Genomic DNA, 24173 nt, shown 5'->3' with positions numbered 1-24173 from the left:
TGGGAGCAGGGTTTGGGCCTGGTGATGTGGTTAAAAGGTGGGGGGGATCCAATTGAGACAGACCCCCGTATATTTCCCTTTCAGCTGAGGGCAAATTGAGCTGCTGATTCCAGAGCTTCCTAAAACGGCTCATCTGAAAATGAATTTTGGCCTCTCAAAGTTCAAGCATTTATCCTGAGCCAGAAATATACACAGATTTGCTCTCTAATTTAATAAAGTCATCCAAATAATATGATTTCTCCCATAACCATCGTTTATGTTTCACAGCAAAATGATAATGAGAAAGTCATTAGAAGTAATAAACAAAACAAAACCCACACAGCAAATCCTTCACTGAGCCTGAGTGATGGGAAGAAGAGCTGCATCTGAGGCTTAGACCTCATAATATTTGCCGGGTGCAGCTGTTTTTGAGTAGATGCGCTTTTGAAACATTATTTAACTTGTTAGGTCTCAGAGGGATTTTGGTGCCAGAGAAGGTGAGCAACAGCCAGCAGGGCTGCTGTTGGGTTAAGCACTGCAGTGCTGCCAAGCCAGGGCTGCTTCTCTTACCTCCTTGTTCTTTGCTTATAGCTGGTCATTAATGGACTTCATTCCTTCTCCCAAAGCCTTGTCATGACTTGGACAGTGTACTGATTCCCTGGTTAAGATTTGGGTCAAGTGTATGTTGGTTGTGTAGAGACCAAAACTATGTTGAGGTAAGAGAATTCCTCTCGTCTTGTTTGTAACTGCATTTACACTTTGGGCTACTACCTGAGTACTTCTGCATTATGCTCAGAGGGATGCTATGGCCATGACTAAATACAGCCCCAGTGAGGTCACCCATTAGAAAAAACGTTTCTCCCAGTGGAGCTGGGACCGACTCTATACATCTCTCAACCAAAGCCCCACCAGTGTGCCCAGCGCAGCTCTGTCCCAGTGCCAACACCACTGCAGTTATTTGGCTGCTGCTGTGAGGCCCTTCCCACTTTGGCGTTCGTTCTTTTTGGCCCCGCGTAGGCTGCATCTGTTGCTGCTGAGCATTCATTCATTGCCTCTTGCCCAGGTTTTGGGGGAGGGATAGCAGCACAGGAACGGCTGCTGTTGCTGCTTTCTTGGGACTGCTGGGCATCTTTGCAGATCTCTTTGGCTTTCCGATTCAGGGCCACTTCGCTTTGTATTTTATCTGCATGGATAGAAAATGATCCTTCCTTAAAGCCTGTCTTTGCTGCTCCCACTTGAACTTGCTGTGGCTGCATCCCAAACGCGCCGCTCCAAAGGCAATTCTCATGCAGTGGCCAGTCGTTTGGAAATAGTCCCTCATCAGGCACTGATGGATCTCTCGAGCCCCTTTCTCTCCCTAATAATCCCACCTCTGGGGAGGTATCGATTCGCCGCTGCCGGCTGCCTCTTGTTATTCCGCCGTCCGTTTTGCTCTGTGCAAATCGCTGCGCTGTCATTTTCACACAGCAATTACCTGCTCTGATTTCTTTCATCCCCCGTCCTTTGCCAGAGATCTGAACTCCGCATCGACAAACCACCCTGGAAAAAAGAGAGGGTTGGGGCTCAGGAAGTAGTTTTGCAGCATTAAAACTTTGGGGAGAGCTTTTCCCCGGGGTGTGATCATCTCAGGGTCGGCATCTCAGAGCTGGTCAGTCTGGCTGTGTCATGGGAGGGATGCTAGGAGTGGGGATGCTGCCCAGCCTTGAACTGTGACTCTGTGCCTTGCTTCTTCCATGTGTTGAAGATATAGGGAATTGTTAGCCAGGTAGTTGTGCCTGGGGAGCTGGGGTCAGTGACTACTGGGTGTGTTGGCAGTATTGACTCCCAGTTGTCACTCCTCCAACAGAAGCATTGGCCAGTGTGGGATTCAAGATGCTTGTGCTTGCTAAGATGTGGACAGTGCTGTAGACAAAAAAAAATCAAAAATATGGAGCTTGACAGGTTGGACATCAGGCTGTTGGGCTGGATTTTGTGTTCTGACTGATTTTGGTGGTGAAGGTGTGGAGGCAGCAGCTTATCCATCCCTTCTGTTTGCACAGGATGGTTCTCTGATGCAGGGCTATGGTTCAGCCACTGGGGAGGGGCAGATGCAAAGCCAAAAAGGGGAAATGGGAAAGAGGTTTGGCAGCTCCCTGGTGGCTTTTTCCTGTTGGGTGGCTAGAAAAGGAAGGCAGCGGTGACCCATAGCAGTGGGACGTGCTCTGGTCCCCACTAAGCAGCCGGCTCCACACTTGGCCCAGCATAACATTGCACCTCCAAAGTGAGGATGTTTTGTTATTAAAAGGGCACGGCTGGCCGGCCAGGGCACTCGCTTGTGCATGGTCCTCATCCGAGCAGAGAATAAATTAAAAAGCCAACTGGCCGCGGCTGCATCGGAAGCGCCGGGACCAGAGATAGGGCCAGAAGTCAGATAGCGAACGGTGTCCAAAAAGTGCGGCGCCTGGTGTGAGGCGTGAAATTAAAACCTTGCCTGCCTCCTCCTGCACTCCGTAACAAAGCGGCTCCCTCCACAGTCTGCCGGCACCGGGAGTGCAGAGGAGAATAATTAAATACACGAGATGTGGTGGCTAGGGGAAGGATGCTGTTGCTCCTCTGCTCTGGACCCAAGCTCCTCACTGCTTTGCAAAGCCTGCTGCTGCAGTGCTGGGGTGGGGTGCTGCATCAGGAGGAGGAATTGGTCATTTTTAGGTGTCCTCACCCATGGCAGCTCTGCTCTCCCTGCTCGTGTTGGCCCTTGGGAAGGACAAGCTGCTGTTACCTTTCCGGTTACCACCGAGGAATGATGGAGAGGGCAGGACTTTTTAATCAAAGTTACATTAGGTGAAGCTTATATTATTCACCCTGCTTTATTGCAGCTATTTTTACACGGGGGTTAGAAGTTAATACTTCCTGGTAAGCCTGGTTTTGCTGGGTTCTGGCAAGCACTGAAATCCATCAGCACACCCAGACAGGGCAGAGAGAGCCCAAGCACAGCATAAACCCCCTAAGCTGAACTGGAGGGAAAAAAAGGCACTCGTAAACAAACCTTTTAAAATCCAGACCTTCAGTAATGGAGGGTCTGGTCTGGAGGGGCAAGAACCAGCCAGGAACATCAGCTGCAATCAGCAGAAGGGTGAGCTGCAGCAATCAGCGCCAAAAAGGCAGCAGGAGCCATGGTGGGGCTGCAGGGCCGATGTGCTGTGCGTGTGTTACGTCCCTTCATTCTGGTCCCTGTGTTTTTTCTTTTCTGGTGCTCTTGGTTTTTAGGGAATTCTGAAGATTCAAGCAGTGTTGGCTCCCTGCAGCTGGCCAGTGGGACTGGCAGAACTGCAGTCTCTTCCACGGTCTGAAAAGAATGCAATGAAATCAGAGAGAGGGGAAAGGAAGGAGTTATGTCCTATTTCTAGAAAAAGCCTCAAAGGCAGCATTCCTCGTTTCTCCTTTCTCTCTTTTTGCCACCTTTTTCCTGTTCTTTCCCATAGAGCTCTCTTGCAGGCACACGCTTCCCAGCTGGCTCTCCAGCACATTATTTCTGGCTCTGAAGGAGCTGCACAGGCAGATTTAGGAGAGGGCTTGCAGTGCCCATACCGTTCTCCACCCTAAGCCCTTCCAGGACGCCCTCTGGAGCTCTCACCGAAGCGCATTAACAATTTCAGACAATGCTTAATGTAGCATCACTGCACTACAGTATTATAATTACATGCTTGTATTAACATTTATCCACAAAGGTTTTCCTCCAGCAAGGAGGCACCCGCATGCCTCTGGCAGACCTCAAACCCTGCCTGCAGGAGGAGGAGTGATGCGATGGCACTCGGTATGTGCCCTTCCTCCAAGATATCTGTGTGGCATCTTTGGGGCCACCTCTTAAATAGCGGCTGGAGGAGATGATGCTCTTAAAGCCAGCAGAGTGGGTGTGAGGCTCTGCTCCCATTGTAGGGGTGGTCACAGAAGCAGGGGTTGCTCAACTGATGCTCAGTGCTTAGGAGCAGAGATGGGGTGGTGTAGGTCTGGCACCCCCAGGGTGCAACTACTGGGGGCTTTTCCTTGCAACTGGCTCTTAAACTTTTAATCTGTTGCCAAAATATGACAGCATCAGGAACATTGCTGTTCCTGTGATGTTTTCTGGCTTCTCTGCCTGTGGCCAGAAGCAATGATGACTTGCTTGCCTGTGTCCTCCAGAGGCTGATGGCTATTTTAAATACCTTCTTCACGATTTTATCAGATTCCTTCTTCATTAATGATTGGGGGTCTGCATGGCTTCAGCAGTTGTTTGGTTGTTATTTCCCAGAGCTCACCACCAGTGTTGCCTCTTCCCAAAGCTAAAGGACAGTCGGACATAATGGGGGGCCTACAAATCCTGGGCTCCAACCAGATTGCTCACTTCCCTCCTTTCCTGAGGACAAATGGCTTGCTCCACCTATGGTCAGCAGTGAGCAGGTGGTGCTGTTTGCTGGAGCAAAAGGCACTACTAGCTCATCAACCAGAACATGGGACAAATAAATAAGCACGGTGGTAAAGCAGGCAGGTTTCCATCCATCTGCTCAAACCGGCAGTGGGGGGAATGGTGGTTCTTCTTGCAGGGAGGTGAGAGAGGAGCTTGGAGTGGGATGGGAGCCTGGAGGAGCAGAGACAGGCTGGTGAGCAGGAGAGCACCCGCAGCTCGCATGTATGTATTTGCAGTGTGCTATATAAATGAATGCCATACCTAATGATTCGTGGCTATTATTTGAAGGGCCCCACAGTTACAGATTTATTTGTCGTTTCTTGTAATAACACCGATGATAATGAATTCATTTGTATTAATGCGGGTGTCTTGGACTTCCATTGATATCCCGCATTAATTAATGTACCATTAAAATAAAGTGTCACCCAATTAATATCAAGTGGAAACAACACTGCCAGTGTCCTGTCATTAGGGTTTTGTTTGTAATTCATTGTACCAGTGCTCTGCTAATGGCAGCTGTTTGCCTGAAGCTGAAGGAGCACATGGGGCTGCTGTGGGGCACATCTGGAGCACCCCCAGACCAGCAGCTCCCCACTGGGTTAACAGAGGGCAGCAAGAGCAGGGGGTAGAAGTGCTGTGGTGCTCCTTGACTGGCAGGTTTTTCTGTTGTTCGAGTTTTCTTCTGACTTTCAAACACCTCATTGGGCCATCTTGGGTCCCCACCACCTGCGTCCTCCCAGTCTTACTCCATCTCTACCCAGCTCCTTGGTCATGGATGGAAAAGCAAAGAGAGGCATGGGTTCTCCTTCTCAATGGCCCATGCCTTTCTTCCCTACCCACCTCCCAGTCTCTGTCCCTGTCCATATCTCCTAGCCATCTTCTAGGTGACTGGGAAAAATCTCAAACAGTGGGCCAAGTCTTGCACTTTCCTAGCTGGAACCCATTAAAAAATACATTCTCCTTTTGCTATTCTTTGTTTATAATTGTGTTTTGAGGGCGACATGCTTGATCACTGCGTTGATTTTGAATTATTCTATGCATCGATCAATGTCACAGGGTGCAGCTGTATGGCTTAGAGGAGATGTACTTTACTCCAACTCTACCACCTTTTCCAACCAAAATCTTTCTCTGGTAGAAAGGTGAAAGAGGGTGAATCTATTCCATCCTTTGCCTTCAGAGTTCCCAGATTGCGGGTGTGTGACTATGGGGAAGATGTTGGTGGTCATGGGCTTGTTGGTGCTTCAGGGGGAGAGCTTATGGCGTTTGTGGTCTGCCAATGCTGCTGCTGCTTCTTCAGCTGGAGGTGTGCTGGTAGCCAAGGAAATGGAGGGTAAGGCACCAGGATGTGATTTATGTCCTGATCGCAAGCATACCTGTGGCTTGCCTCTGTGTATAGTGCTATCCTGGGGCTTTGCAGTGAGGTCCTGAGGCAAAGCACCTCGCTTTGCTCACCCTGAATTCCTATGCTGAGAACAAGCCTCCAACCCGCACGCGGTGAGCCAGCCGGTAATTCAGCGCTGGCTCCTCCACCGCGTCTCCTCCAGCTGTGTTTATGGTGTTTTCAAAAGCCCCTCAATTGAATTATAGCTCTGTGGTGGCCGCCTGCCAGTGTCAGGCGATAATGAGGGAGGTCACTTAATAGAGATAGCGGCAGGGGATACATATTAATGAGAGCTGATTGAGAGGTGGGGTGAATTTCAATCCAAAAAAAAGGGGGGAAAAAAGGGAAATTATCAGGTTTAAAATCAATTTTTGAAATTGGAAATTGCTTGGCTCAGGCTAGCAGTAATGCAATTAATAAATGTAATTAAAAGCCTAATAAAGAACAAGGGAATTGGAAGCCCGTGTGCATCCGCGTGAATGTTTGGAGCTGGCAAATCCCAGACTAGTGGCTGGGTGAAAGCAAACCCACAAAGCAGGGCTGGTCCTTCTTATGGCAGAGCCTGCAGGAAGCATGTAGGGAAGGGGGAACTGGGGTTTCATCATGTGGATTCAGCTCCCAGCTCTACCACTGGGATAGTTGGCCTCGAGCAAGGGGTACCGTGCCTTGGGGTGGAAGTACATCAGCATGAGGGAACTGGGTTCCAGCAGTGGGATTTGGGAGCAGATGTGATGGAGAGAAGGAAAAGAGCTGTTAGAAACAGCATCAGAGGAATATATGAGAGTAATAGGTTGACCTGAGATGTAACATGAGCAGCCAAGCGTCTCCTAATGGGAGCGGTCAGTGGGAAAAAAAAAAAGAGCAGGACCCAATGTATGGCCCATGAGGTGGTTTGGGGGCTGTTGCAGAGATGGCAGCACTGCGAGCCCCACGGCCCCAGCCCCTTCGCATTGCCTGCTCACATCTCATCGACCTTCAGACAGCTGCTCGGCCAGATTGCCTGCTGTTTTTACACATTATTTGCATTGGTCCGGCATGTGCGCATCCGCATCCTAATCGCTTCCACCAGCTTCTGCTGGGTGACTTTGCCCTGGGAGGTCATGTGGAGGTCCTGTGCGTGGCCAGATGCTTGAGGAGGAGCTCAACGGGACCCAAGCCTCTTCCTGTGGGATTTTTAGGATAGTTCCTCATGTATTCATAGGAAATGGAGGGAGGCATGAGTAACCTCGCAGCCTCACACCCTGTGGAGCTGCCTCAGGTGAGGGAGGGGAAGCTGGCAGTCAGAAGTGGTCCTGCTCCCCTTTGCCCTCCTCCTCCTCCACAGAAGGCATCTGTCTGCATGGTTATTTTTGTCTCACATCTGCTGGCATCATAACAAAGATTTAATGATATGACACAATTTTGTCATTAGCTTTTTCATTGTTGCTGTTTTTTTTGTGTGGTTTTTTTTTTTTTTTTTTTTCCTATGGGAGGCTTTATCACTGGCTGCTGGAGAGAGGGAACAGCTTTAAAAATGGCAAAGCAGGGGTCCAACCTGGGAACTCACCTGTTTGCCACAAGCTGCTCTAGGCTATCGTCTACTCGCGTTTCCTTTTAGCCAGACAGAATAGACAGAATTTGATATTTTTGCCTTTCAGTGAATTAAGCGTAACCAGGGTTGATCTCTGCAGTGGAGGAACAGCCATGAGGGACATGCAGGAGAGCCCTGTAAATGGCCCAAATGCTCAGAATGCAGAAACACAGCCCATTCTGAGCAGCCCCAAGCTCAGCGTGCCAATCGCATCTCCCTGGGCCGTGCCCTCCGCTTGTTATTTCTAATCAAACCCAAAAAGCAAGCCAGTGATGTCTATACAGATGTTTTGCTCCATTGTTCAGATGATGGGCCACGTCTTTTAAGAAATAAGACGTCAGCCTCCTGCTGAGCAATAGCTTGAGCCTGCTTGACCCAAAAACAGCAAGAGGATTTTAAAGATGTATTTGTGCTGCTTTGAAGGCAGACAGTCTGAAATGTATGTAACGTTGTGCCCAGGCACTGACAGCACCAGGGAGATCCTGCTGCCTTGAAGACCTTCTGCTCATCTCCTGATTCCCCCAGCACCGGGTGTTCTTTGCCTATGCTTTGCCTATCCGCAAACATACTGGTGTCCCCCCTTAAGGTCCCCTCTGTGTTCAGCCCCACGGACACCAGTGACTATTTCCTTAGGACAGCAGGTCTTCATGCAGAGCTGATGCTCTGCTTGTATAGATTTTGCTGTCCTGGCCAATGAAGAGACCTGGTCAGAAAAGCCATAAGAGAGATAAAAAGAAAGGCAATGGCCAAGTGTCGCTAGGATTTGCCACCTCTGTGTCCTCCCTAGAAAGCTTCTCCTTTGGGCAAGGAGATGAGGAACTCTTTTAAGCATGCTCTGGAGCTATTGAATAAAACACAATACCGGGGAAATCAGGCTTTCCCGTAATCAAAGTGACCAGAGCGGATTTGCATGTTAAAAGCAGTGGCTAGGGGCACCTAAAAAGGGGAAATATTCATCGAGCCTGGCTTTATCCTTATGAATATTATTAGTGCTGGGGACGATATGTCCCAGACCTCATTGGTACAAATTGGTGTCTGCTATGGGCATTCATGTTTAATCCGCAGCGCTCTTCTTCCTGGCCTTGGTAGAAACCTGAGCAGGGGGATGAATGGAAGGATGAATGGAAGGATGGATGGATAGAGATAGAGCAAGAGATGGAGGGATGGATAGATGGAAGCAGTGCTGGGCAGGGCTGTTGAATGCCTCAGGTCTGTTACACCTGCTAATTTGAGTTAGCCCAAAAGGGGAATGGAGGGATGCATAGTTCTGCCTGAGGAGGTGTACTGTGGGGGGGTGGTGAGCAGACACCCACCAACACCTCCCCACAGAGGGCCTCATGAGCCCTCTAAGCTCCCTGCCTGCGCACCCCAGCTTCAATGCACAGTAGATGCGGTTTGGACTCAGGGCTCACAGGGATCTGGGTTAAGTGTGACAAAAAACGAGCAATTGTAAGGCAGAGAGTAGCAAACTGCTGGGATAAATTGGCTGGGGAGGTTGTGATGTCTCCATTGCTGGAAGGCTCTAAGGATGGAAATGATTTAGGTGCAGCAAGGGAGCGGGTTTTTCTTGTGAGGTGCCTTCTAGCTACATCTTTTATGCTTCTGTGATTGCTGATCACAAAAAAACTTGAAGGTGCTTTAAAAAATAATCCCCAGGCCGTGCCCTGCAAGGCTTCTTTTAGCAGCTTGATTTAAAGGGTGGAGGGAATATATATGTATATATATATAATATATATTATTTTATTTTATTTTATTTTTAATAAAAAATCGGAAATCAAATGAAAACTCGAGGTGGGAACTGCAACCTCTCACTGCTTGGAAGAAGTGACACTGGGCTGTGTGCGAAGGGCAGAGGTGTTGGGGACAGCATGGCAAAACCCTGCTTTGGGGCTTTTCTGTTCTGTTCAACCCAATGAAGTAGCACAAGGGCTGGGCTTGCTCCTCTCCCTGCCTCCCTCCCACCTCCTCTGCAACTCATGATGCTCCTCCTTGGGCTGAGCAGGAAAAATTGAATAGGAACGAACTCACTGTAAGGCACAGAGGCTGGTGAAGAGGTTGGCAGAAATAATCCGTATTATCCCAACTGGTCCTAACCAGCCCTGAGGCTCCTCGCTGCTGACCTTTACTGGCTGGCTGGCAGGTCAGAGCTCTGCATCACCTCCTCACAGGGCTGGGCACGTCTTGCAAATGTACTTCTGTACCCCCATGTCCCCCCCAGCAAAACCCTTTTGCTCGCCATCCCTGCCTCTGCCCTCCCAAAGACAAGAATATGCATTTAAGATTTGCATAGGAACATGCAGCTGTTCCGCCAAAAATGGATAATTGTTCTCCCCGCTGCGAAGTTAAACAATAAGAAGTGCCAAACTGCACTTGCTGTTGCTGATTTTGTGCACTCAGCTGCATATTTTATGCATGTAGATTAGTTACAGATTTATGACAATTTAACTGCTAATGTCTGAATTAATCGGGCCAGGTTGTAGTTGCTGTGGAAACTCTAACATTGGATTTTATGTAAAGTTCTGTGTTGCATTGAATGCATTTTGGAGGCGGGGGATTGAGGGGGGGGGCTGTTTTATATTTAATGTCTTCTGGTGAAAGCGGAGGGAGAATCGGCACTGAAAACAGAAGTGGTTTGGGGCAGAAAACAAGCTTCAGCAAAGAGCCAGTAATTTTTCTGGAAAGTTGTGATGCCGGGGAAAATAAGGGTTTGTGACAGAAGTGCCATCTTGACCACAGCTGTATAACTATGATTAGAAGTGTGCAACAACTGTTATAGCGCTGTGATCCTGTAATAAAAAGAACAGCCGTATAACTTAGAAACCTCCTCATAATACTGGACTGAATTTCTTGGCTCTCTGGATATTGGTTTTGGTGGGTGATGGAAATTGCTGATGTGCGTCTGATGGAAAAACAGGCCGGTGCACAGTTTTATCAATGTCTTTTTAATTTCAATTCCAGAACACCCCGGTGGGCACTCCAATTTTCATTGTGAATGCCACGGATCCAGACCAAGGGGCAGGGGGCAGCGTGCTGTACTCCTTCCAGCCTCCATCCAACTTCTTTGCCATCGACAGCGGCCGCGGCATCGTGACCGTCATCCGGGAGCTGGACTATGAGGTGACGCAGGCGTACCAGCTCCAGGTCAACGCAACGGTGAGCCTTGTTCTGGACGGACAGCTTCCCTGCAAACTGCCAGTTTGCTGGATGGATTTGGTGGGAGCCTGGGAATAGAGGGGGCTGTTAGGGAGCTCTTTGGTGTAACTGTAGGGCAAGGTGTAGAGCACTGATGGCCAATGACTACCAGTGGCCACCAATGGCCAAGCTGCCACCAGCACAAAGCAGTTTTCACTCAGGAAGGCTCTAGGGCAATGCATTGCCTGGGTTGTTTCAGATCAGCTCTCGGACATGACAGTCTTCAAGGTCTTTTCCTACTGACATCACTGTGGTTTTTCACACATCAGAGGCTTTTGCACAAAGGAGAGTAGTTCCCCTGTTTGAGAAAACCAGGCTTCACTCAGCCACAGTCACCAATCAGCTGATGATGTAGAAAAGCAAGGACATGTCACAGCATCTTAAGACAAGGAGGGCCCGTTAAATCCTCTGCTGTCCTTCCTTCTGCATCCTGGCTTATTGCAGCCAGATTCACGTGTATTGAGCCTGCTGAGTCTTGCTCAGCTATAGCCAAGTTCAAACCTCAAGAGTTAAAATTTTGATGGGTAGAATCAGTTGCAGGAAGGGACTCATGGGGGAGACTTTCCCAAGGGACCACAATGTCACATTCATGCCCCACCATGAATGGAAGTCTTCTTTGCTGGTGTCAGCCCCGGCAGCAGCTCAACAGGGAGGCATCTGCTGAGAAGCATCGTGCAGGCAGCTCTGTGTGGTGGCTCTGTTCCCTTCTCTGTTGCAAGTGAGGAAGGTGAGACACAGCCCTGCAATCTATCTGACCAAGTGTGTGCTTGGGAAAGGGGGTGGGGAAAACCCTCCTGCCCCCTCCAGGCAGCTGGCTGGAGCTCTTGGAGCATATGATTTAATCAAGATCATTGTCTTGCTGCACAGCCACGTGTCAGAGGGACAGGGAGAGCTGTGCGGGGCTTCCTTTGCTCTTCACAGCATCCACAGACTGCAGGGCCTGAAGCAAACACCTCAGCCTTTCAACCCTATTCCTGCATGTTCTGGCCTTCTTCTCCAAAAGGTTGTGCTTTTTTCCATCAAGTATGTCACACTATTTTAAATACTCCAGTGTTAAATACTACAGCAGTGAGTTCTCCGTCTCCCCTTGGTAAACACTGCAATGTTTCATTGTTTTCACAGCTGAAAAACATCAAATTCTTTGAAGTTAACTGTCACACCACTGGTTCCAGTCCTGGAACCTGATGGTGTCTGCCTGAAAAATTGGTAGATGGCTCACAGTGGGCAGTGCTTTGCCAGTATCATTGCAGAGGTGTATTGGTCACATCAATTTTCACTTTACTCCCCATCCCCAAATTCATTTCTGTGTCCTCCATCCCTGGGATGGAGGCAGCAAGGATACAAAACTGGAAAGGGGATGTGAAACGTGCTTGGCTTTTTGTGCTCTCTGTAATGCTTAACCAAAATTTAAGAGACGAAGGGGAGGGAAAAAAGCATTATCTGAAGAAACGAAAGACTTCAACTTGATAATGATAACAGCAGAGTGCGAGTCAGAAATAAGCATCAATCCAGGCCATAAACGCTGAGGCCTGCAGGTTAAGAGGATAATGTACAAGCTGTGTTGTTGAATACGGTTTAAATTAACATTAATCTTCTGGCAATCAGTCCTTGGCGCTGTTCAGAGCCATTTTGCAGAAGTGTGCGGTAACCTCTAATGGTTGCCTTTCACCACAGTGCTTGATTAGGGGGTAAGGAGAGATTTATTTCCTTCCTTTGTATGCTGCCTGTTCTGTTCTTGTCCTTCTAGCAAAGGGCTGTGGATATTGGGGTGGCTTTTAGACACCCATGGGATGAGACTCAAGCATGAGTACACTGCTAGGAGTAGCTGCAATGAGGCTGTTGGGCTGTGCTGTGACCTGTACATGGAGCTCCAAGTGTGCAGAGACATTGGCCTTGGTGGGTCCTGAAGTGTCCTAACGGGATATGCTGGCTGCCTCTCCTTCTCAGAGTGGGTGCAGGCATCAGGATCCTCCTGTTGCCAGGCAGAAGTGCCCCAGGTTGGATCTGCATTGCAAGGGAATTTATGTTTTGAAGTATTTGTCAAATAAGATGTTGCTGCTTTTGCACCCAAAGCTTGATGGAAAATTAAATTGATGCTTGTTGTGTATTAAAGGGGCAAATTCCAGAAAGAAATGCATATTGTATTTCAGCTCAGGGGGAGGTGCAGTGGATGATAATTCCAGTCAATTGCTTGTAAAAGAAGTAATTACCTACGCTACTCAGATCTTGACCCAATTGCATCTGGGAGAGACTTCACACTTTGGAGTAGTTCAATTGTTCTTATAGAAACCCTTTCTCTCCCTTGTTTTTCAAGGACCAAGACAAGAACAAGCCGCTATCCACTCTGGCTAACCTGGCCATCACCATTACAGATGTGCAGGACATGGACCCCATTTTCATCAACCTGCCCTACAGCACAAACATCTACGAGAACTCGCCTCCGGTAAGGGCTGCTGCTTCCTTGCAGTACACCAAGGGGTGATGGGACAGGGTGTAGGATGAAAAGCACAAGGTTTCCCTAAACTGCTGAAAGAAAACCTTCCTTTGCAAGAGTATTGGTCTGTTCTTCTGTCACTGGTTTGTGTTGCTGGGGAAACAAGTTACAAGAAAGCCAATTGGCATCTCAATAGGGGCAAAGCTTTTGAGGTTTTAGGAAACATGAACCCAAAGTGGAACATTTTCTTGAACATTTCTTCTTAAATGTTAAGAAGGTTTTATGTTGTTCCTAGCACACACTCACCTCCTTTCCCCCTACAGCATCCACACATGCCATTTCTAATAGAAAACTTGAAGAAAAAATGGAAATGTTCTTGAAACGAAGCAGTTTTGAAAATGCCAGAAAGATCAGCCATTTCAGCACTTTGAGTCTTTTCCCCCAGGTTTCACCAAATTGATCCAATCATTTCAGTTCTTCTGAAATTCATTTTGTCAGCAAACTCACTGGTTGTGGAAACGTCTCTCCATCTCCAAGTGCAGCAGTTACTTTCTCTTACCGGGAGCACGCTGGGCAGCTTCTACTCCTGTCAACAGGAGCATCAGCCCTAGTCAGCAACACCCACCTTCCCACATCCCATATCTTCACTGAGAGGACAAATATTTTTGTGCTTGGATGGCAAAACCTTCTGTCCTAGAATTAGGCACCAATAGGCTTCCATAACCGCACATCCATCCCACAGTGTCTCTGTTGTGCTGGATCTGAAACACCTGGTGGCTCATTTCATGTAGTGGCAGGGTAGACTCCATCTCACTTGAGCTTCTGCCTTTTTATGCACTTTGGAGCAAAACTCTGGCTCTGACTGCTCTTTGTATGCTGGATCACTAGGGCAGAGTCTTGCTGTCAGAAAGCTCGCCATCAAACAGCACATTACCCATCTGCCAACCCAAAGATGGCCAAAAAATGGCTTTATGAATTACTTTCATGAGGTTCAGTACTGTTTCGTATTTCTGTTGGAGGTCAACATGAGCCACAGGGAAAAGAAAACACTGCTTAGATCACTACTGTATGGGAACTGTTGAATCACAGCCTGAACCTCTGATTGATCACCTGAGGCAAGCACTGAGTCAGCACAGGTGAGGGCAATTCAGCCGTGTGACTGGAAAAGGTAGAGGCTGGCTGCACCTCTCCTAGAGCCCATTTAAGAGCTGACTGCCACTGGGGAAGGATCTCTAGATTAAATTATAGAAATGGAAGTGCTGCGAGTATCAAAAGTATGGACTGCACCGCCTTCATGGAATGACCTGGTGTTCAGGTAAGGGGATCTCACTCAACTTAATGACATTTGCTGAGCTGGAGCTAAACAATCCATTTAAACCAGCATACACCAGAGTTATTCCCAGGGCGTACAATATTTATGGTAGGCAAAGCAGCAAATACTCTTTGCTCAACTCAAAATGGGAAATGAATGAAACTTTACTACCCTGCTCAGTTTCTCTTGACTATATACAGCATTTCTAAAGGCGTCACAATTGAGAAAAACAAGGAACAAAAGGCAGCATTTGGGTCCATCTCACAGCCTTGGTTCCCACAGGAGCTGTGTGATGAGTACAGGTTGTGCTGGCTGGCCTTCTCCCATCACTTTCTCCCCAGTTACTTGGGGGTGAGGGAAGTGGGAATTGAGTGAGGCTGCTGTTTTGGAGGGTCCAGACCAGGATCAAAGACAGGATTAGTGGGAGACATCTCAGCATTTGAAACAAGCACATAGTCTGCTTGGGGTTTCCAAGCAGATTTTCTGATGGCAGGTTTCTCCACTCCACAGGAGCCCTCCTTGTCAGCTCACCTTATCACCTGAGGGAGTGTGTGCCAAATGGCTCCATTCTGGAAAGGATAACAGCAGATTTGGGTGAGGCAACTGGGCTCAGCCAGCCTCAAAATGGGTTGCCATGCAGCTGGTTTAAGCTGACAGCCTGTAGTGCATTTGTGGGGACGTTTGCCTCACTGAGGACGTATTCCAGCTCCAGATCTGGGGATGGAAGAGGCTTCTTTCCACACCCTCTCCCTTGCTCCCTTTTTATCTGCAGTGCACAGCATGTCTGTGCTCCTCTATCAATGTATCAGGCGAGAATACCTAATCTAAAGTGTATACATTACCTAATAAAATCCTTCTTATTTGGGATTATTGCATCAAATTTTAATTTCCTCACTCGAGCAACAGCATGTCAGCCAGCCCGTCAGTGAAGAGCCGATAGAAGGTGAAAAGAGTGGATAAACTGCAGCAAATTACTGCAAACAGATCTCTATCAGCCCTTTGACTGGAATTGACTGGAATTAAGAAGTGAGAAATAGGATTTTTGCCTTCGAATCTGCCATGGCAGCTTTCCGAGGTGCTTCCCCCCTCTGCCAGCTCCTCCCGGTGCTACGCTTTGCCTTTCAAGTCCCTAATCCTGCAACGGAGGAAGAAGAAAAGGGGAAGAGGGGGGAAGAGTGCTGCAGTTTCTTTGCCAGACTGGGATCTGGTGGCATAACTGGAAGCGCTCAGGGTTCAAACTTCAGACATGGGAAGGAAGGGAACTGTCTTAAAGGGCCAAGGAAGGTTGCAGTGAGGAGCAGCTTTGCCATCTCTGGAAGTGTTGTGCCTCCTTCTCTGCCACTGGTTATCATCCTAAACTGCCTAAGGTGTCTCGACCAGAGCACTCAAGGTTGTGTTTTTTCATCCTTGGGTTCTTTTAATGCATCTATCATCACGCCATCTGTAAGCTGGGTAGCATCGCTGATGCTTTAGAGAAGTTAGAACATGCTGGAGAAGAGATACTGAAGGTGAGACCTGCTCTTGGACATGGGCTGATACCTGGCCCAGGCACCCACACAGCTTCACTTTGGGGTGAAAGAGGAGGAATCCACTCTCTAAGAGATGAACTGGGGCCCCTGGAATTTTGATCCCACATGGAGCCTTGTAAAGGCAAGTGAAGGACAAGACCACTGGTGCTCAGTCTCGAGATCAGCAAGTGTGTCCCACTGCAACACATGATATGCATTCGTGTAAAACATCATTGAAACAGTTTTAATTCTTCAGCACCACCCCCTCCTCTCCAAAAACTCCTTGGGTTAAAGAAATAATGTGGAATCAGTGCTATTTTTGCCCTAGAGTCTCAATAGCTCCGAGTTAATTCTTTCTTACAATATTTCCAGCCCATCAGTGTGAACACTTTATTAAAAGCTCAGGGTTTTATTAAAAAAGGATTGATTTACCCCTGCCCCTCTTCAAAAATCCCTCAAACTTTGTTTGGATAATGTGCCATTCTTTATTTTCTTTACCTTTTTTCAAGCATAGTCTCTTCCAGGTTATTACTTTTCTAAATCTTCTCCCTCCTTCCCCAGAGGGAGAGAGTTATTCTGCTCCAGTGCTCCAATTTATACCCACCACTTGCTTTAAAAAGTGCCAGGTATATTTGGGAGTTTCCAAGAGCCAGAGGTTCATGCTATAGATTGTTGGGGCAGGCCCTGGGCATAGTTTCTGGCCCTGGAGGGTATCCTGGGATTTCCATGAGGAAATGGAAACCGTGCTGGATGTGTTTGGCTTGTGGAGCTGAGATGGTCCAGTACAGGGGTGTAGCTTCTCCCACCTTTGCTATGCCGAGAATTGGAAGGAATAGCATTGTGATCCAGCAGGATTTTCAGAAGATAAATTGAAAATTGGGATATGGTTGCTGGGAAGTCAGTCTTTGCCATTACGTGATGGCATGGACCAAGTGTTTGGCTCAGTTTTGTGTGTTTGGTAAGCAAGGCACTTCCTGACTGTTGTTGCTTCCAAGAGATGCTTAGGGTCTCATTTTCTGTCTTCCTTTCTCCATGTGTCATTTCATCTCTAACTGAACCAGAATCCCCATTCCCATTGACTGTGCTGAGTGATCACGCTCCGAGGCCACCTTGTTACTGTTCACCCTAAAACATACCACCACCAGCTATGTGGACAGCCATTCCACCTGCCCTGTGGCACTGCTCCAGCCTCTTCTACAGAAGGTCCAGACTGATCCTAAACATGGTGTGAATGTTCAAGGATCATTCTTGTATTCCTGGGATCTGGGATCTGCTGGCTGGAAGCCCTCATGAAGGAGCTGGCAGGAAGGACAGCAGCCAGCTGGGCTGCAAACAGACACTAGAGGCACCCAGGTCCCTATCTTGGTCTCAGGAGATGGCATCTAGGCAAAAGGGAGCTCAGATTCACTCTGGCCTGTGTTCCTCAGTCACTGGTGAAGCACAGCTCATCCAGAGGAAGGGCTGTTGAGTCTTTGCTAATGCTTGGCCATTGCAGGAGCCCTGCTTCCTCCTGCTTTTTCTTGTGCACCTTTTCTCTGCACGGCCTTTCCCTCCATTCCACATCCCTTGCCCTGCTCCCCCCTGGTTTGCTTCCCCCTTTCCTCAGGATCGTTTGGGAAGGACAATTACTATCCATGATTTAGAGGCTCCCCAGCAGCTGCTGAGCTTTGCCAGCCAAGTGCTGCTCACAAGCCAGTGCCCTGGGATTTACAGCTCGTGTTCAGGATTAACAGCGGGGACATACTTAAGGAGTCTGTTGAAATGCCCTCAGTGGTTTTAAGGGGCAGATCTGCCTGATGCTGAGGGCTGGGGACACAACAGTTCCCCACTCTGCTCCAGTGGCCTTCAGCTTATGGATGGTGGGGAAAGGCACCACTGCCTGCTGCTGCGCTCCCTTGTTAGATATACAAACGCCTCCATTGATATTTTCTTTGAGGGCAAAAAAATAAAAATAAAAATCTTTTCCCACTCTTTAGTAAACCAATGAAAACAAGAACAGCTGAGTTGTAAATTTTTTCACACTACATTAATTATGTGCATGTGGCCATGTTTGTATTCACATGGGCTCGCTGCAGTGAGGCGGAGGAAGCACAACTTATAGAGCTGACAGGGTGTGTGATAGTTTTATTTCAGGAGCTAAACAAGGTCTGTGGGTCAGGTTTGGGGGCTCTTGGCCTTGAGGAACTTGTTGCTGGGTTAAGAAGCAGGCTGGTGGGCTTGCAAAAACTCCTACCTATGGGCAACTCTCTGCCAACTCAACCATCCTCCTCCATTGATGGTTAAAATCTTTGTAGCTCCCTTAGCTCAGTCCTGTTGGTCCTTCCCAAGGGTGGGTGAGCAGAGCTTTGCTGCCCTAACATTGTTCCTGTTTCCTGCAGGGTACCACAGTGCGGATGATAACGGCCATCGACCAGGACAAGGGCCGTCCCCGTGGCATTGGCTACACCATTGTCTCAGGTAAGTCATGGCTGGGGATGGGAGAGGGGAGCCTTTTGGGGTGGGCATGGTGGTTCTCAGGAGTAGAACACAAGTCGGACACCTCATGAGGGCTGCCCTGAAGCTCAGGGGCTGCTCCCCAGTGTGTGTGGGCATTGGTTTAGAGGGAATGCTCACACACAGCTGCTGGCTGGCAGCTCTGTGCATATAAATAGTTTCCTGTTCCACTCCCGTGAAGCTGGGCTGCTTCACATGCTCCCTTAATTGACCCCAAGTTCAAGGTGATCTCACCTTGGCTTTCAAGTCCACTAATCCCATCTACAAGTGCCCAGGTCTGCCTGCCTTTGAAGAAGCAAGGATTATTTATTCCTCTAATTCCCTCTGCAATTTATTCTAATGTACCCCAGCATGAATTAAAGGAGCGATTCCCTCAGACCACGTGGATCAATCTGGGCAGAGAGCAGCCGGGTCCTTTATTTTTTTACTTTTTTTTTAACTAATACAGACCCTTTCTCACTGGGGAAATACTTATTTTTATGTTTCTCTTTGGCTTTCCCATGAAATAGCCTCAGTTCTGCTTTGCTGGGAGTGGGGGGACAGACAGACAAACAGCGGTACCCAGAGCCAGCCCTCATCTTTTCGCACACACTAGCAGCTTAATCCTGCCTCAGTGCCGCCCAGCGGGGAGCTGCTCCCTATCAGAGTATCATGCAGAACACATCAAAGCCACCGGTGCTCAGGCTGCTTTGAATTTATTTATTTTGCTTTCCCCGAGCTGACAACACGAACCGGTTGGGAGATATCTCCCGTCATTGCCAGCATCGCTCCCCCTCACCCTGCCTCTTGGTCACAAACCAGATCTGATTTTTCTAAAGTCAGGAAGGCCATGAATGCCATCTCACCTCTACTTAACTCCGCTTAAGATTTTCTTTTAAAATCTCCACCATTTGCCCATCTTGCTCAAGAAAGATGATGCTATGCTCTGGTCTGGCAGTGGCAGTGGGCTGCTACAAAATCCCACTCACCCCAAGCACATGCTTTTTTTGGCCAGCCTAATTAATTTATCATTATCCTCAATCACAGTGATAAAGGTCAGCATGCAGATTTTGTGCCTGAGCTGGTAGATTTTTATGGCTATTTTGCAAAATAAAATAGTAGTCTAACATATGGGAAGCAGGACGCAAATTAAATTAGGAACCAACTGTAAGCAAAAGTGAAAATGAGCAATGGAGGCTGCAATTAGAGAGGGCTGTGATGGGGGGAAGTGGCAGTGCTCCCATATGATAGTGGTGCAAGGTGCCAAGCCTGAGGGCACAGGGCTTTCACACAACCTGATATTGGCATCTCCTTTGAATATATGGCAGAGGGGGAGCCACAGAACAGCCACCGACCCTTCAGAATGGGCGTGGAAGGCATTGGCTTGCTTCAGAGATGGGACATGGGTATTAATTTGGAATTGCCACTGTCCTGCTCAGCCACAGCCATGCTTGGGATATAGTGTAGGAGCCCTTATTTATGCAGCCATCTCCAGGCACAAGGTCTTCTTGTGACAGTTCAATGATAAAACTAGAAGATTAACCATAACCACATAAAACAAGACTGGAAATCTAACTGTGTGCCTCTGCCTTACAAGGCTGTTAACCTGAGATCAGACAGGAGAACTGGTCTGGGTAGTGGTCCGTGGGAGTGCCTCAGGGAGCTGTGTCACCCATGGGTTGGTGATGCTCAGCCTCTGAGGTCAGGGCTCTATTTGAAGGACAGATAATTAATCCCGGGCAGTAATCCACAGCTCCTTTTTGGCAGATTTATGGAGATAGCCTCTGTGCTGTGTACTCTGCCTCATCATCTTTCATGTCCCAGGCGAGCGGGTGACTTGTGTGCTGTGACCTGCTCCAGATAAGGCTGTTCGTTGTGGGGAGCTCACGGCTGGGAGGCAGATTGATTTCCTGGTGGCACCAACAGGTGACGGGAGAGCGACGGGGCTCTCCTAGGAGCAGGAATTTTATTGTGTATTAAATGGGCTGTGCCACTAATGGGCATCATCATAGTGATTAAACCTGAGGGAAGAGCAGTGGCTGCCAGCAATGCTGAATTTCTGGCGCGGCGATGGTTGGGCACAAGGGCAATCCACACCTCCTTAGTGGGACTTGGGAAGCCCCGCAGGAGTGAAGGGGAGCTCTGAGCAGCTGTGCCCAGGGCTCCCCAGAAGCAGCATTTTTCCAGGATTGATTCTTTAAAGAGGCTGGTTCCATTGCTGGCGAAGTGCTCTCATCCTAAAGCTGGTGCATCCCGAGGGATGGAGGGATTAAAAATCATTATTTGCTCGATGTAACAGAAGTGTGAGTTACAAAAGCAAGAGGGAGGCACGTCTGAAGATAACCGTTCTCTGGCTTTCTTCTGTTCATGCTGCTAAGGAATAAGAATCTTTCTACCAAATTAGCATGGGCACTCTCAGGATTTGTTTCACACGGACCTGGCTTATCCACATGCCTACCTTCCCAAAGGGCATCATGAAGCTCCAAAGGGAGGTCAGGTCCCACCCCTCCTACTCTTGACCTAGATTAATAAGGAAAGGAAAGGCAAAGCAAACCATTTCCCTGAATCCCTCCAACCAGGCAGCAGGGAGAATCCTCGGAAATGCAACCTGCTGATTTTAACATTCCCAACGCTTGGCTGTGCTTTTTCCCACATTGGGATTGCTGGGTGAACTGCTGGGGAGTTGATGTCCTCATAAATCACAGCTGCTGGGAGGGCCTTGCAGCATGATTTAAAGGCAGCTGTCACTGCAGAGCACCTCTGGAGGAGGGCATGCTGATGGGTGGGAAAGTGCCTGACGCCGAGCTATTCATCACCAGCTGTTTTCCCACCCTGACAGTGCTCAGAGAAGAGGTGGTGGCTGCAGTTGTACCCTTGGGTTTCCTTGGGTTAATGTTGTGCTTTGGCTCTGTCACAATCCAAGGATAACTGAGGTACAGAGGGGACAATGGATATTTGGAAATTAAAACTGTATGCTCCCATTTATGTGTAAATATAAAACAGGGTCTCTGTTTGACTGCGGGGATCTTCTCTTTACCTGCCTGTGATTTAATGTATATTCAAAGTGCTGGTAACCACTGAATGAATCTGTGTTCTCTCTCTTCATGTCAGGGCTAGAGATAATAAGAGGTCCTGAGATGTTCTGTAGGATGAGAGGTTTTCTGGAAGGTGTTGATCCCAAAGGTGTGGGTTTTAGTTTAAAATCAGGTTGAGTTGTCCTGGACACATCACTGTGTGCTGTTTCATGTTCTCCTTGTGTGAGTGCTTATTGCAGACTTGGAAATCCAGACCAATAGCTGCTAAGAAGGTGCAGGACTGAGCAAACCCAACATTTACAATCATTGCCTTGTGCTCAGTGTTCAGTGAATGTGGAGTGGGCCTGGGCAGAAATAGGTCAGAAGGGGTTGGGAATGCCCTTCCTTCCTTTTCCTCTAGAGCAGTGGCTGTGGTGGTCTAAGCTTAAGTATCCTATAAATGAAAAACCTGGGGCAAGGCACTGCTGTTGTGCTCTCCTGTCTATCTCATGGGGCAAAACCTCAAGGTGAAGAGTGGTCGCGGTGGCTGATGGACTCTTCAGACGATGATAACTGTGTCTGTTGCTGACTCCGTGAACCACATCCAACAGCATCTATTTCAGCTCCGAGGAGCCCTGACGGAGCACATTTGGACTAATAAATTACCAGGCGCGAGGTGTATGATGGGTTCCCCTTTTGCAGCTCGTGAAAGTCATTGGCCGCAAGCAGGATGCTCTCTGGTGTGAGTCAACCTGCACAGCCAGGCTGGCAGCATGGCTGCATCCATCCCATGGGCGTGAGCAGTGCTCAAAGGCCAGAGGGGCAGGGAGGAAGGAGGAGATGCCAATATCTTCCTTTCTTCCCTTTTTTATTATTATTTTTTTCCTCAATCCTGGACTCGTGCCAGCGTTTCTAATGGCCTTTTTAACAGAGAGAGTTGGCTGAGGGCAATTAAACATTACGACCCTCATCTATAAAACCCCTTGTTGTAGCAATGTTTCTCTGTGGTGATGCCTAGGCCACAGTCCACTCTTCAACAAGCCTGGAAGAGCTCTGGGGGTGGGCTGCTGCCATCCATCTCCTTGCTCCTAATCCAGAACCACCTGCTCCTCGCCTTCCTTGCCACGTGGGATACAGAAGCTGCTGCTGTGCCTGTACCCACACCACCATTTCCAGTGCTGATTGATATCTCTTAAACAACATTTATATTTCTGTCCCAAATCACTTTCCTTTTATTGTTGTTTTTTCCTTTACTTTGTCTTTTTGGATATTTCCAAGCATCATGTGCTTTGCTTTTCCTCTTGCCCTGTGCTCTATTTTGCCACCCACCCTGTCCCTATCCCTTCAGCAGCTCCTGAACCACACGTGGGATCACTGGTGCTGAAGAACCATCTGGGATGCTCTGGGCATGGGCTTGGGGTGGAGCCATGGAGAAAGACAGTCAGGAGGAGCACTCAGATGGTCACTTTGCTTTAGTGCTAAGGGCAAACACAATTGTCCCTGCCCACATCATTAAACAAGTGTGCAGAGCTCATGGTGGGCATGGGAAAGTCTGCGCCATCCGTGTCATCTGAGAAACAGGATTATCCAGAGCCTGGGTTCAGCTGAAAAATCCTGCAAAGATTTACCCCCCCCCCCCCCCTCCATGTCCTCTGTCTTATGTCTCAATGTTAACACAAAAGCAGCAGGGCATTAGCCATAGCATCGGGTCACCACCACATAGATCCGGCTCTGCTGGCAGGGTTCTGTCCCCATGGCCACTGTGGGTGTGCTGGGGCTTGTGGCATGCAGCAACACAGTGAGTAAGTTGGGTGAAAGCTGATGGAGAAAGGGAGGGGACCTGGAGCAGGGAGAAATTATCCACAGACAGAGTGCTGGGGAGAAAGGCAGGGGGGAGTGAAAGGCAAAATTGGCTATTTTTATCCTTCTTTTTCTCATTGCTGTGAGAAAAGGGAGGAAATGTGAAGATGATTAGAGATTTTTGCAAATGCCTTTGGGGATGGTGCATTGTTCAGCAGCACGAGCTCTTTGGCAGGGCTCGTGGCTAGAAGCGGAACAAATGGCTGCTTAGAGAGGCACTGCCTATGGAATTTCGGATGTCCGCAGAGGAATGGGGATGGGGCCACCTTGATCCCTTCCCGGGCTCCTCTGCAAAGGCAGCAGTTCTCTGTGAGCAGACAGAAGGAAACCCCAGAGGGCACCAGATGAGTTTCTTCTCATCTGGGAATGGGCTGATGGCTGGACTAGGTGATCCGAGAGGGCTTGTCCAACCTTAAGGAGTCTGTGATTCCATACCCCTCTGAGCTGCTACTGGTACTTTAAAAAGCCATGCATGGGTTCATTAAGCTGGATGACACTCAGTAGGCCACTTCAGATAGAGGGAAAAGAGCGCCGAGGGCAGAAGTGGGGGAGAATCTTGTTACAGCTCTCAGGAAGGAACCCAGGAAGGAGAGTGGAGAGCTGGTGCCCACATGCCAGCATGAAATCTCCATGCTCATCACTAATTTAGCGGCCACCACGGTATTGTGTTAGGCCAGCATCAGGTATCCTGGGTTCCAAGTACCAACTGCTTGCTTTTGTTTGGAGGGCAGAGAGAGAACCTGTGACTGTCACAGGGGTATCCCCAGTGCAGGAAATTTATCTTTTCAGCATCTGCTAGCCGAGAGACTCTAGTGTCACCTCAGTGCTCCCTCGGTGTCTATTTCCAGGGGAGGAGCCAAATAGGATGCTTGCTGGAAGCACCTGGTGTGGGTGCAAGGAGCAGTGCAGAGGCCAAATTTGGCTCAGATAGGAAAGAATATGGCAGCTGCCCAAGGGCATCACATCTGGTGACAGTAGATGCAAGAGCATAAATACAGGGTTAGAGGCTGTAGTGTATACTCCAGCAT

At 48.6% G+C, this 24173-nt stretch overlaps 1 protein-coding gene across 1 annotated transcript in view; it reads left to right on the top strand.

Moving 5' to 3' along the window:
* The window catches only part of CDH23 (cadherin related 23), a 124576-nt gene that overhangs the window by 44113 nt on the left and 56290 nt on the right, over window positions 1–24173 (top strand). The window contains exons 7-9 of the mRNA XM_085554125.1: window positions 10312–10506; window positions 12860–12988; window positions 18178–18256. Coding sequence (XP_085410251.1) covers window positions 10312–10506; window positions 12860–12988; window positions 18178–18256 — 403 coding nt within the window. The remainder of the gene's footprint in view (window positions 1–10311; window positions 10507–12859; window positions 12989–18177; window positions 18257–24173) is intronic.

The sequence above is a fragment of the Coturnix japonica genome, chromosome 8 (genome assembly GCF_054131305.1).
Source record: "Coturnix japonica strain WE chromosome 8, WE-NBRP24, whole genome shotgun sequence".
Lineage (NCBI taxonomy): Eukaryota > Metazoa > Chordata > Aves > Galliformes > Phasianidae > Coturnix > Coturnix japonica.
This window is presented reverse-complemented; position numbering and strand designations above follow the sequence as displayed.